This window comes from Nansenia antarctica (assembly GCF_963989245.1).
Source record: "Nansenia antarctica genome assembly, chromosome: 17".
NCBI classification, from domain to species: Eukaryota; Metazoa; Chordata; class Actinopteri; order Argentiniformes; family Microstomatidae; genus Nansenia; species Nansenia antarctica.
Genome location: NC_137687.1, coordinates 26,644,459 through 26,657,968, shown reverse-complemented (window position 1 = coordinate 26,657,968; position 13,510 = coordinate 26,644,459). Strand labels below are relative to the sequence as shown.

At 44.9% G+C, this 13,510-nt stretch overlaps 1 protein-coding gene across 1 annotated transcript; it reads right to left on the bottom strand.

The window, feature by feature from the left end:
* Nucleotides 1-213: 213 nt before the first annotated feature.
* Nucleotides 214-12,537, bottom strand: rfc4 (replication factor C (activator 1) 4; the record flags this gene model as incomplete). The annotated part of the gene is made up of 10 exons (XM_080547859.1): nucleotides 214-309; nucleotides 3,275-3,388; nucleotides 4,602-4,682; nucleotides 6,069-6,194; nucleotides 7,013-7,133; nucleotides 7,511-7,654; nucleotides 8,878-8,997; nucleotides 10,468-10,547; nucleotides 11,056-11,134; nucleotides 12,416-12,537. The coding sequence occupies 10 exons, from the start codon at nucleotides 12,535-12,537 to the stop codon at nucleotides 214-216; spliced, it is 1,083 nt and encodes a 360-aa protein (XP_080403985.1).
* Nucleotides 12,538-13,510: the final 973 nt, after the last annotated feature.

The window sequence follows — 13,510 nt, the reverse complement described above, 5'->3', positions numbered from 1 at the left end:
GGCGCTCTGTGCGAATTTACGAACGCAGCCTATATGAGAAACATTTGAATGAAGTCCAAACATACAGAAAGCGGTTGGTCAGGTTGTCTATAATGACGATAAATGGAGAGTTCAGGGTTCATGAAGATTTTTTTTATTATTATAAAAAAATATTTACAGTGAAGTTGGGACAGGAAATGGTCCATGGGGAGAGGGGAGCGTCAATGAGAAGGGTCAGTTGCTCTGGGCAGCTTGCTGCATGATGACGGAGCACAGACTCAGCATCTGGAGGTACTCGTCCGCCCCGTCAGCCAGGCACTTGTCCACCACCTGAGAGACAGAGACAGGTCAGGGGTGAGTACATCTATGAGGCTGGCGGAGGTAGAGACAGACAGACAGGTCAGGGGTCAGTACATCTATGAGGCTGGCGGAGGTAGAGACAGACAGACAGGTCAGGGGTCAGTACATCTATGAGGCTGGCGGAGGTATGCATTACAATGAGCCCTACCTCCACCAGCCTACACTGATGAGGACAATAATACTAGAGATGCTCCGATCAGGGTTTTTGGTGCCGATCACCGATCACTGGAATCAGTGATCTGCCGATCCGATATCACCGATCACAGCGTCGAAAATGCATTCTATTTATTGTGTAGCATTATTTATGTTTTTAATTATTCTTAACACCATTGACATTGTATATTAAGTATTTAAATGAAATTAGGAGATGAGAAAGTATCATGAATTGACGACCATCTGTTTTATTGAATTCACAACCACCTGTAGCTTACTTCAGGAAAAACAAATAAAATGTGAAAATAAAAATCATAATAAATAAAATGTACACTGTCACATCAAATGTGCAACATTCCACTCGAATGAGAGGAACTAGGGGCTCTTAGAGAACTTGGAGCTTATACTGTAACTGTAGCTTTCCTGAGGAACAATAAACATACCCAAACTAAACTGCAACATAAACAGGCTATAGCCAAATATAAAATACTGTTTCAAGTCAGTCAGTTTCAAGTCATATTTAGGAGGAGATAAGACAGCAAGTCAGCAATAATCAATAAAACAAAAAAACAAAACATTGCACCTAAGGAGATTTCAGACTCAAACCTTACTTCTGATTAAGGGCCAATCCCAATTCACCCCTAGCCCTTCGTTTTCACCCCTATGGCTCGATTTGCGCGTTCACGTTTAGGGTGAGGGCTGTCCCAATTCATATTTCATCGAGGGCTAGGGGTAAGGGGGAGGGCTAACTATTACTTCGTTTCGAGCGATTTCAGGACCAGACTAGCTTTGAAGGGATAGGGGTACGCTACCCCTTGATTCCAGGATGCATTGCGAATCATCTACAGAAATGTTATGTCGCTCTATTCAATGCGGAAATGTCATTTTATGTCGGTGCTGTGTCTAACGTAACAGTAACGCAACGCTGCATGACAGTCGAGCATTTCAGAGATGTACAATCATAAATCAATTATTACCTGTGGCGTTTGACAGTGGATGATGGTACATATGTAAAGTTATCTATCAAACGTTCGGCTGACTTGTACATGATGCGCATTTTGACCTATTTCCACCCGCAATCTAATCCGAGCAGTTGTTATTATGTAATATTATTAATGGGTTGTATCATTCATTTCAATGCATTATATACCTTTTCTTTATAACAAGCACAACAACAACAAAACGTTATCATGCCGATATAAGTGTGTCTAACGTTACAAGCTGATTTGTGCATGACAGCCGCGCATTGACATATTTCCATGTCTGATGGCATATGACACGCGAAATGTAACAGTTAAGGATACGCGTAAAGGATGATGATCTATCACCGTTCGACTCTACTGAGAAATGTTTCCGCTTATTTGTCATCTCTCCTTCACGGGCAAATGTGGCCGTGTCCCCAAGAGATCCTCTTTCTACGTTTTTGACCACCACTATGATGGATTGATTTTTGGATTCTAGACGACGAATTGTTCTGAGAAAGGCGCTTGGTAACGTGATTTTTGGACAACGCTTTATGACTACTGATGGACTCGTGTGTATGTGGTGGCTGAGGATTGAGTCACGGGTATCTTTGGAGGAACATTGTGCGCTGACAGATGGTTAATACTCTGTGTTTTGGTGGGAGTCATTCATTGTCATTATTGCGATGTCCACAAAAAATACATCGCTGACGGAAGAGACTAAAAAAGGAACGTCTAACTACAGTGTGTTGATAACAAACGAAAAAAGATCCTTATAGCACACGCAACAGAAATAAACACAGCTGAAGAAGGCATTGCGAGATGTGAGAATTCGCCGGCAACACAACGCGTCACCCGTACCGCGTCTAAACCACTGTTGATGATGTAGGCGCCGTGAAGGGCTGTCCCAATTCATAGGGCTTAGATTTCAAGTAGGGCTTGTGACGTGTTCGAAGGCCTTGCGAGCCATAGGGGTAGAAAAGGGAATTGGGATTGGCCCTAAGCAGCATCACTGGCAGATTAGCCTTGAGAAATACAAGCATCTCAGCGTTTTTGGCACTCAGCCTGTTCCTCTTATCATCTAAAATATGTCCTGCTGCTGAAAAGTCGCTCGCTATCTACACTTGTGCAAGGTGCACAGAGGAAGACCTAAAACTCACGCGCTAATAGTTGTTGTTGCTATGGGCCAAGTGACTTCCTGCTCGCGGGGTCACATGACGTCGGTGAACACTACCTACACTACGCTCGTGAAGTCGCGCTGGAACTCTGACCAGCACTCGTGGAACGCCTCTCGTCCAATCAAAGCACTCGGTCCCTTTATGACGTCGAGCCCAGTGTGCGCTTCGGCGCTCTCTGAGCGAATCGACGAACGCAGCAAATGCCGTATGATATTCGTGGTATTGAAAGACCTTGCGTGCGTTCCTCCCCGAGGTATTTCTTTTGAGCAGACATTACAAACGGCATATTTGTTGTCTCTTTCCGACACTGTGTAATATTTCCAGACTGGCGACGCCATTTTGTAAACTGATCGGTCGTGTTTGATCAGCCGTTTTGAGAACTCCGATCAAAACCGATCAAGGCCATATCGGCCGATACCGATCGGCGCCGATCAGATCGGAGCATCACTAAATAATACACTACTAGGCTTCTGGTGATCACAGGGAACTATTGATGGGAAGGTCAGAGAATGTGGGCCTTATACAGGTTTGTTACAATATAAAAGAAAGAAAGAATTCAGCAGGCTGGATGGGGTGCATTGGCGGGCCGGATGGGGCCCGCGGGCCCCCTATTGGTGATCCATGGCCTACAGTAGCACCTACCGCCATCTTCTCTGTTATGGCAGACTTCTGTTTGTCATTCAGGTCCTCGTCGATGATCGTCTCGTGCAGCTGCGTGATGACCTGCGTCGCCGCATAGCCCTCTTCCACCAGGGTCTAGAAACATAGAAATACAACTGTTAGAACAGACTCTTCCACCAGGGTCTACAAACATAGAAATACAACTGTTAGAACAGACTCTTCCACCAGGGTCTAGAAACATAGAAATACAACTGTTAGAACAGACTCTTCCACCAGGGTCTAGAAACATAGAAATACAACTGTTAGAACAGACTCTTCCACCAGGTTCTACAAACATAGAAATACAACTGTTAGAACAGACTCTTCCACCAGGTTCTACAAACATAGAAATACAACTGTTAGAACAGACTCTTCCACCAGGTTCTACAAACATAGAAATACAACTGTTAGAACAGACTCTTCCACCAGGGTCTAGAAACATAGAAATACAACTGTTAGAACAGACTCTTCCATCAGGTTCTACAAACATAGAAATACAACTGTTAGAACAGACTCTTCCACCAGGTTCTACAAACATAGAAATACAACTGTTGGAATGGACAGCCACTCAGACAGGGTTCCCACACCTTCTGAAACATCAAATTCAAGCACCTTTCAAAGACTTTCAAGACTAAATTCCCTCAAATTCAAGGACCCAACACGGCATAGTTTGAGACAGAACTAGTTGACGAGCTACGTAAAACATTTTTGAATATTTTAAAATATTTTTGGGGAGAGAGAGGGGGAGGGGGAATTCAAGCACTTTCAATGACCCATGTCCATTTTCAAAAACATTTAAGACCTTGATTTCTTTTTCTCAAATTCACAAACTTTCAAGGATTTCAAGGACCCGTGGGAACCCTGCTCAGACCATGGTGATTGGTCCATCACATGGCCGATATGGTCTCTGTGGCTCAGTTGGTAAAGCATTGCACTAAGGTTGCCGGTTCGATTCCCGTATTCCACTCACTGCAATGTAGGTCGCTTTGGATAAAAGCGTCAGCCAAATGGTATAAATGATATGGTACTGTGATAACACTGACAGAGGTAGAAGGGTCAGATGGACAGTCATCTTCTAGAGCAGCACATGGAGTGGAGGGCAGGGGAGGGGAGGGGAGGGGAGGGCAGGGGAGGCAGAAATCACAAGTCAGGCTCATTGCATAGAATGGGGAAAGACATGCAAGCATGTGCTCAATACCATTCCTCATTCCTTGATACGTCCCCTTCATTACAATGAGCCCGTCCTCCGATTTCTACCTCGGCCATCCTCCCCATGTAGAGGGGCATTCAGGAAGTCGTAGCACCTTACCCGCATAGCGAACTCCAGCTTCTCAAACGTGCCCCTGTAACAGATCGTCAGCAGACCATCGATTATCCTATCAGGAACAACCTGAAAGAGAAAAAGAGGGAGAGAGAATATTTAATAAATCAGCAGAAAGTAGAACATATGTGACAGCAGCAGGTGAAAGCGGGAACAAGTCGCCAACCGACGGACTGTTCAGACTTTCATTCAGAAAAATGTAAATACATTTCAGCGTTGTTGAAAATCAATGACACACTCCCTAGTCAAGCCAAAACATTGCAATGCAATGGATTCGGTGAGTAATGTCTACGCTAACTAGGTAGTAGTGGGGATTACTCACCTAATCCATTGCATTGCAATGTTTTGGCTTGACTGGCGTATGCGTCATTGATTTTCAAAAATTTGTTTTTCTGATTTTATCCCTTTTTCACCCAATTTGGTATCCAATTGCACCCAACCTAGCATCTAATTATCCCCTGCCTATTGCGTAGGATCCGCCGCACGACCCCGTGGCCGGCAGCCCCAGAGGAGAACGCCAGGCAGACGAGCTGTCTGGCTCCTCGAGCCCGACACCGTTACTCCAGCACCAGACGGGGGCGGTGTTGCACGACGGATCCTTGTCCGGAAAATTGTCCTATACCCCCCTTGGGAGCGGCCGCTCAATATGCCGCTCCCTGTGGGCCCCGGCCATATCCGGGTCTGGCGAGACCGGGATTCGATCCCAGTCCCCGGTGGGCAGCTTGCACTAGAGGCTAATGCTTAGACCGCTGCGCCACCGCGGGGCGCGTCATTGATTTTCAACAACAACACTGAAATGTATTTACATTTTTCAGAATAAAAGTCTAAACATTAAATCGGTTGGAGACTTGTTCCCGCTTTCACCAGCTGCCGTCCCAAATGACACGTTTAATTGAGTCCAACGTTGAGAGAGAGACAGACAGTGTACCGCACGACTCTCCCTCCTCCTCCCTCCTCCTCCTCCTCCTCTCTCCTCCTCCCTCCTCCTCCTCCTCCTCCCTCCTCCTCAGAGAGAGACAGACAGTGTACCGCACGACTCCACAAAGTAAGCACTTTGAGCTGCAACGTTTGCAGGAAAGGTGCTATACAAATAAAAGTTATTATTATTACCAGGGTTCCCACACCTTCTAAAACATCAAATTCAAGCACTTTCAAGACTCAATTCCCTCAAATTCAAGGACCCAACACGGCATAGTTTGAGACAGATCTAGATGAGAATTTATATAAGAACTAAGACAACAATTAAAAAGAGAGACTTTTGAATGTAGAGGCTTGAACACTAGATGGTCTCTATAATTACATTAAAAAAAAAAAAGAGAGAGAGAGAGAGGGGAATTCAAGCATTCAATGACCCATGTCTATTTTCAAAAACTTTTAAGGCCTTGATTTTTTTTCTCCTCAAATTCACAAACTTTCAAGGATTTCAAGGACCCGTGGGAACCCTGTATTACTCACCCCAGCTATCTCTATGATGGAGCTCTCTACGATCTCCTTCTCTGTGTTGAGGCGGGCAGCGCTCTGGAGGTAGGTGATGGCCTTCCTCAGGTCCCCCTCCGACACCTTCACCAGCGCTGCAATGGCCTGCAGGGGGCAGCAGTGAGTTAGGTACAGTACCAGTCAAAAGCTTGGACACATTTTCTCATTCAATGGTTTTTCTTTATTTATATATTAGCTACTTTCTACATTGTAGATTAATACTGAAGACAGATCTAACCTGAGGTTAGAAAACTATGAAAGAACACATATGGAATTATGTAGTAAACAAAAAAGTGTTTAACTAACCAGAATGTTTTATATTTTAGATTCTTCAAAGTAGCCACCTTTTGCTTTTTTGGTGGTTTTCTCTCACATATTCTAGAGAAGAGAATGCTGGGCGGTGTTCACAGTTTCCTTTTCCACTGACACACACACACACACACACACACACACACACACACACACACACACACACACACACACACACACACACACACACACACACACACACACACACACACACACACACACACACACACACACACACACACCAAGCTGATTGAGAGAATGTCAAGAGTGTGCAAAGCTGTCACCAAAGCTAAAGGTGGCTACTTTGAAGAACTCTGTTCCACTCTTTACAATGAGACTGTCCTCCGATGTCTGCCTCCACTGATCCCAGGGGGGTATTCCATCAACGTCACTAAAGGAAAATCCAGGCTTATTTATATGGCTACATGGCTATTATAAGGCTGGATTTCTTTTATAAATCTTTTATCAAAAGAAGCCTGGATTGTCCTTTAGCGATGTTGATGGAATACCCCCCTGGTCTTCATATCAACGGAGGATGAAGAAGAGAACATGGTGAGAGGACGCCACCGTAGACTGTGGGGACGGGCCCTCAGCCAGGTCCGTGGAGAACGTACCTCCTTGGTGTACTTGAGGTTCTCCTTCTCACAGATCAGCAGCAGACGCTCTTCTTGGATCTGATTGGCCAGAGGCTTGAAGCGGAACTTGGAACATCTGGAGGTCAGGGGCTCGATGATCCTGGTAACAGGTGACAGCAGGTGATGATAGTAGCTTCACTGGTACGCAAAGGTGTTTCCCCCCCTGCACTGTGTCTCCAGAGACACCTACTTCCCCCTGCACTGTGTCTCCAGAGACACCTACTTCCCCCTGCACTGTGTCTCCTGAGACACCTACCTAATACTAGTTAGTGATGCTAGCTTCATACTAGTTAGTGATGCTAGTTAGTGATGCCAGCTTCATACTAGTTAGTGATGCTAGTTAGTGATGCTAGCTTCATACTAGTTAGTGATGCTAGTTAGTGATGCTAGCTTCATACTAGTTAGTGATGCTAGTTAGTGATGCTAGCTTCATACTAGTTAGTGATGCTAGTTAGTGATGCTAGCTCAGGGCTGTACCTGCTGACGTAGTTGCAGATGAGACAGAAGCGTGTGGTGCGTGACTGCTTCTCCATGGTTCGCCTCAAAGCCGCCTGGGCCGCGCCCGTCATGGAGTCAGCCTCGTCCAGGATGATGATCTTGAACGGCGGGCACGGCTTGCCACTGTCAACAACAACAGCAACAACAACAACACTGTCAACAACAACACAAACAACAACAACACTGTCAACAACAACACTGTGAACAACAACACTGTCAACAACAACACAAACAAACAACAACACTGTCAACAACAACACAAACAAACAACAACACTGTGAACAACAACAACACAAACAACAACAACACTGTCAACAACAACAACACAAACAAACAACAACGTGGTCAACAACACAAACAAACAACAACACTGTCAACAACACAGCACTGTCAATAACACACAAACAAACCATGACACGGCAGTCGTCAACACACAGCAAACACAACACAACACCTTGCATTTGAACTGTAAGGTAGTTCTTGACTGTAATGTAGTTCTTGACTCTAATGTGGTTCTTGACATCACCTGATTGACTTGGTACACAGTGCTTGAGGTAGTTGTGTACAGGGAGGGGAGGGAAGGGGAGAAGAGGAGAGGAGATTGTATTATGGTAATAGAGTAAAAAAAAGAGATAATTTGTAGATGAGATGAGATAAGGAGAGTAACAATGTAATTGAAGGAAGTCTGAAGCTCTGGCGACCGAAAACTTACCCCACCCGATAAATCTAAATGTTACATTGATCCTGAGTGTGCAGGGACTTCCTTCAATGATGAAGTAAAAAATAAAATCCTTTGTGTGCTTTATCCTGCGTTTCATCCATTGTGCTTGGTCTTCTACGGGTGTGTATGGTAATGTTGTATGAACGTCAAAGAGGTATGGAATGGAATGGACTGCACTTATATAGCGGCTTATTCCAAAGCACTTTACAATGGCCTCTCATTCACACACACATTCACACACCAATGGCGGCAAGCTACCATGCAACCCCACTCATTTGGAGCAATTAGGGGTTCAATGTCTTGCCCAAGGACACCTCGACACATGGACAGAAGGAGCCGGGTATCGAACCGCCAACTTTGCGATCATTAGACGCCGCCTCTACCTCAGCCGCCCCATAAGGGGAGTATAGTGGCCTGGGGTGGTCCAGTGGTCTAGCACCGCGGTCTACAGTGCACACATATGCTCATGTCGGCATGGGTTCGAATCCGGCCCATGCCCTGCTGACATGCCCTCTCTCCCTTCTTCTCCTACTTTCCTGTCTGTCTTCACTGTATCTGTCCAATAAAATGAAAAATACGAGTGGGACTGCTCCCCCCCCCAAAAAAAGTATAAACCGATGCTCACTCTGTGCGTGTTCCTGCCACCGTCAGTTGGGCGAACCTCTTCACCTTCTCTCTGACCACCTGGATCCCTCGTTCATCTGAGGCGTTCAGCTCCAGAACTCGCTGCCGGTATAACTCTGGCCTGGGGGAGAGAGGAGGGAGAGAGAGGAGGGAGAGAGAGGAGAGAGGAGGGAGAGAGAGGAGGGAAAGAGAGGAGGGAAAGAGAGGAGAGAGGAGGGAGAGAGAGGAGGGAAAGAGAGGAGAGAGGAGAGAGGAGGGAGAGAGAGGAGGGGCAACAACATTGTACGATAGTCAGCATCAGGACGTAGAATATACTTATATATATGTTATATTATATGTGTATATATACATATTGCTTATATAGTGTTATTTATTATATTGTTGTTTGTATCTTTATGTCCTATGCACCAACCACACCAAGTCAATTTCCTGTATGTGCGAATAAACTGCAATAAAAATAATTCTGGTTCTGATTCTAGAAGCTTTGCAGCTCAGCCTCAGATGTTGTGAATCAAATCTAATGTAGCAGTTATTTATTTACACTACTGTATAACACAGTAATAGAACTTCATTATGATCAGTGTTGCCACAGTTACTTTGAAAAAGTATTCTGATTACTGATTACTGATTACTCCTTTAAAAAGTAATCTAGTTACTTTACTGATTACTTGATTTTAAAAGTAACTAAGTTAGATTACTAGTTACTTTTTTAGTTACTATTGGCAGCTGCCTAGGCACCCGACCCCCCCCCCCCCGCAACATAAAAATGAAAACTGGTTTTGCCAAAACTCACTTTATTTTAACAGTAACTTAAATTACATAATTAAACTTTAAACAATAACTTAAAACAACAAAATAAAGAGTCTTTCTTTGCCTCACCCAACATAAATACTTGTTTTTAAACAATAAAATAAATATACCGGTAATCTTTATTTAACAGTAACTAGCAAGGAGTGGTTTCACAAAACCTAAAACCTACCCTGACCATTCAGATATGATCCTAATATAATCCTAATCCTAAACTGGGTGAGTCTGAGTTTATCAATGATCAACATGTATGTTCTTGTCATCCTTTGCTGACACAAACTCAAAATAATCCTTATATTTCCAGCTATTTAACGCATATCTCTGTTCTCGCTCCATTGTGTAGGCTACGCTTCTGTTTACACTGTGAAATCAGCGTGGTGATACACGTGAGCGATTCTGCTGCAATCTCGCGATAGTCGAGAGCCGTTTTTTGCGGGCATGGCCTTCCATAGTAACCTCGTGTTGAAAACGTGAGCACTGACGTCACTCCCCAAGACGCGAGAAATGTTTGTTTACTATCGAACATTACAAAAAAATACTGCATTTAGCCTAAGTTATGAGGTAGTAACGCAATAGTAACGCACAGCCACTTGAATAAGTAACTTTAATCCGATTACTGATTTTGAAATAGTATCGCGTTAGAATACTCGTTACTGGGAAAAGTATTCAGATTAGCGTTACCGGCATCACTGATTATAACCAAATACCTCCACCAGCCCCCCCTGCTGTGGTTAGTGTGTGTAGTCACATAGCTCAGAGCTGTTAGGTCAGCAGGCAGTCTCACCCGTAGAGTTCTCTAGCTGCAGCCAGGATGGTGGAGGTCTTTCCAGTACCAGGGGGGCCGTAGAACAGCAGGTTAGGGAGCTGCAACAGAGACAATGTCGTGGATTTAATTGATTCTTAATAGATTGAGTAAAACTTATAAAGCACAAAGAGCTTAAATCAATTGTCTCCAAAGAGGCCTTTTATTAAGCAAAGTTACATGAGCGCAGAGAGAAACGAGCAGACCAAGCCAAAAGCCCACCCCCCCCCACCCATCTCTTGATGCCCTCCCCAACCCAGGCAGTATGCACCAGCAGTGACTGGTGGAGGCAGACGAACGCATGAAACGGAATGAGGAATGGTACATCCAACACAACCACTCCTCATTCCATTCATCAGTCTGAGCCCGTTCTCCGACTTGTAGCTTCCACCTCCACCAGCCTCCCCCATCCTCCCCATCCTCCACCAGCCTCCACCAGCCTCCCCAGCCTCCCCTGTCCTGTGCTCAACAGGTTAATAAGAGCAGCTCATCTCTGCTCTGTCACAGGTCTGTAGACAGACAGACAGGTCTACAGACAGACAGACAGACAGACAGGCTGAAGCTACTTACATCAGCTCCTTGTAGGGACTTCTTCAGCACAGCGACCACCTCCTCTTGGTAGGCCACGTCATCCACACACTTGGGCCTGCTGGAAACCCAAACACAGCCTCTTAGTCTCTCAGTGTGTAGAACAGAAAGGTGACAAACACACACAGATGTCTAACGTAAGGTGGTCCAGCACCAGGCTTGCAGGGCTCATGTATGTATACCATGTCTGCCATGGGATAGAATCCGGCCATGCCCCGCTGACATGCAGGGTTCCTTCCTAAGTTCAACAAGTCAGATTTAAGACCTTTTTATAGACCTCTTTGAATTTTAGACCTATTCACGACACATATGATAGCTTTTTGTCATCCTCAGGGTGATGAAATTAGGAATTCACTGCCATACAGGAAGCGAATTGGCATTTTTTTGGTTCCAGCTTGATTCATTTCTGCGTAAATAGATGTGGTCGGACTGATTTCCTTGTAGGATCTCATTTTTAAGACCGAATAACTGACATTTTAGACCTTTTACGGCCTTATGGGTTGGATTGCTGATTTTAGACTTAACAGCTTTTTAAGACCAGCGTGGGAAGCCGGACTTTCCTGTCTCTCCAAATATTTATTTATTTATTTTAAATGTAAGAGTGGGGAAAAAGAACTGTAAAGAAATAAACACAGATAACATGAATAAGACCTGGGACAGCAGACAACTGTCCCCCCAACCCCCCGTCTCCTTATGGCTCAGACTGACTGACATCAGTGTTCGTCAACTCTGGTCTACGGTTCCCCCATTAGGTTCTAGCCCAGCAGGTAGGTACACCTGATACACACTAATCAAGAGCTTGAATGATTATCATTTACATCAACTATGTAACTATGTAAATGACAGCATCAACTATGTAAATGATAATCATTCAAGCTCTTGATTAGTGTGCATCAGGTGTACCTACCTGGGCTAGAACCTAATGGGGGAGGTGTGTTAGTGCTGGAGAGAGAGCACAAACGTGAGTTGTTGTTGTTGTGAGAGACGACAGACAGACAAGACAGAGAGACAGACAGACAGGACAGACAGACAAAACAGAGAGACATACAGACAAGACAGAGACAGACAGACAGACAAGACAAAGAGACAGACAAGACAGACAAGACAAGACAGACAGACAAGACAGACAGACAGACAGACAGACAGACAGACACGCTCGCACACACACACTTGAGAGACTCGGAGAGAACACACACTTGAGAGAGACAGACAGACAGACAGGCAGACAGGCCCGCGTACACACACACACACACACACACACACTTGAGAGAGACAGAGAGACAGACAAGACAGACAGACAAGGCAGACACGCTCTCAGACACACACAGTTCCAGCCACGTACTATTTCTCCACCCAGGGCAGGGCTTTCTGCCTCTTCTCTGCGCTGCTGCTGCCCGCCGCTGCCTTGTCCTTCTGGGCCCGGGGCCCCTGGGTGGTCGACCCTGCTTTCAGGAACGCCTGCATGGCTCTGCAAGGAACAGTCTGTCACCACACCTCTGAAGTCACAACACACCTCTGAAGTCACAACACACCTCTGAAGTCAGACTCGTTATCTAGGTAAGAACTCACCAGCCTTACTCCATCTCACTAAACGTTGCATGTTTTCTAACTACGTAATTACTGGGCCAAAACAGGGTATATACAGGAATCTTGAGGTTAATTTCAATACCTTTCTAGACTTTTTAAAGACCTTGTCAATATTTTTCCAGACCTCACCGCCACTTGGAGCTGTAACCGTTTACATCAGTGACACCTTTAACTTAACAGTTTTAGTTTGCAACAGACTAGACCACTATCATACAACACAATTTCCGGTTCATCTTTGTTTTCTAATAAAACTAATAAATTCACGAACTTTTACTAAAAGGTTTTTAGGACTCAAACTCTTTGGACAGTCTAATTCAGAAAAATACCTACAAAATTCAAGACCTCATAAAATCGTGATAAGACTTTTTTAAGGGTCTTGATTTTCCCCAAATGTATTTATCAACTTTTATACTTTTCAAGACACCGCGGATACCCTGCCCATCTCACTAAACGTTGCATGTGTTTAACTACGTACTTACTGGGCAGAACAAGCGACAGCCAGGTCAGAGTAGCTACAGAGAACATCCTGCCTGGTAGGCTAGCTAGCAATAAGCACTGACAACTACATGACATTGTGTGACAGCTACTAGCTACAGAGGACCAGCGGCTCGTTGTTGCGATAAGAATGAACTTACCTACAGTCGCTCTGACCTGGAATAGAGACTGTTTCTAGTGGGCTAAAGCTAGCTGCGACAGGGAGCTGGTTCAGTGTGTTGTTTTTGTCTGAGTCTGCTGTGCTGCGTAGAGATGTGTGTGTGGTCAGGTGGTGAGAGAGGTTTCCCGCCTGCCTGCTGGAGAAAGCTGGTTTCCGGTGACGAGGTTCCGTATCCTCCAATCAGAGATCAAGAGG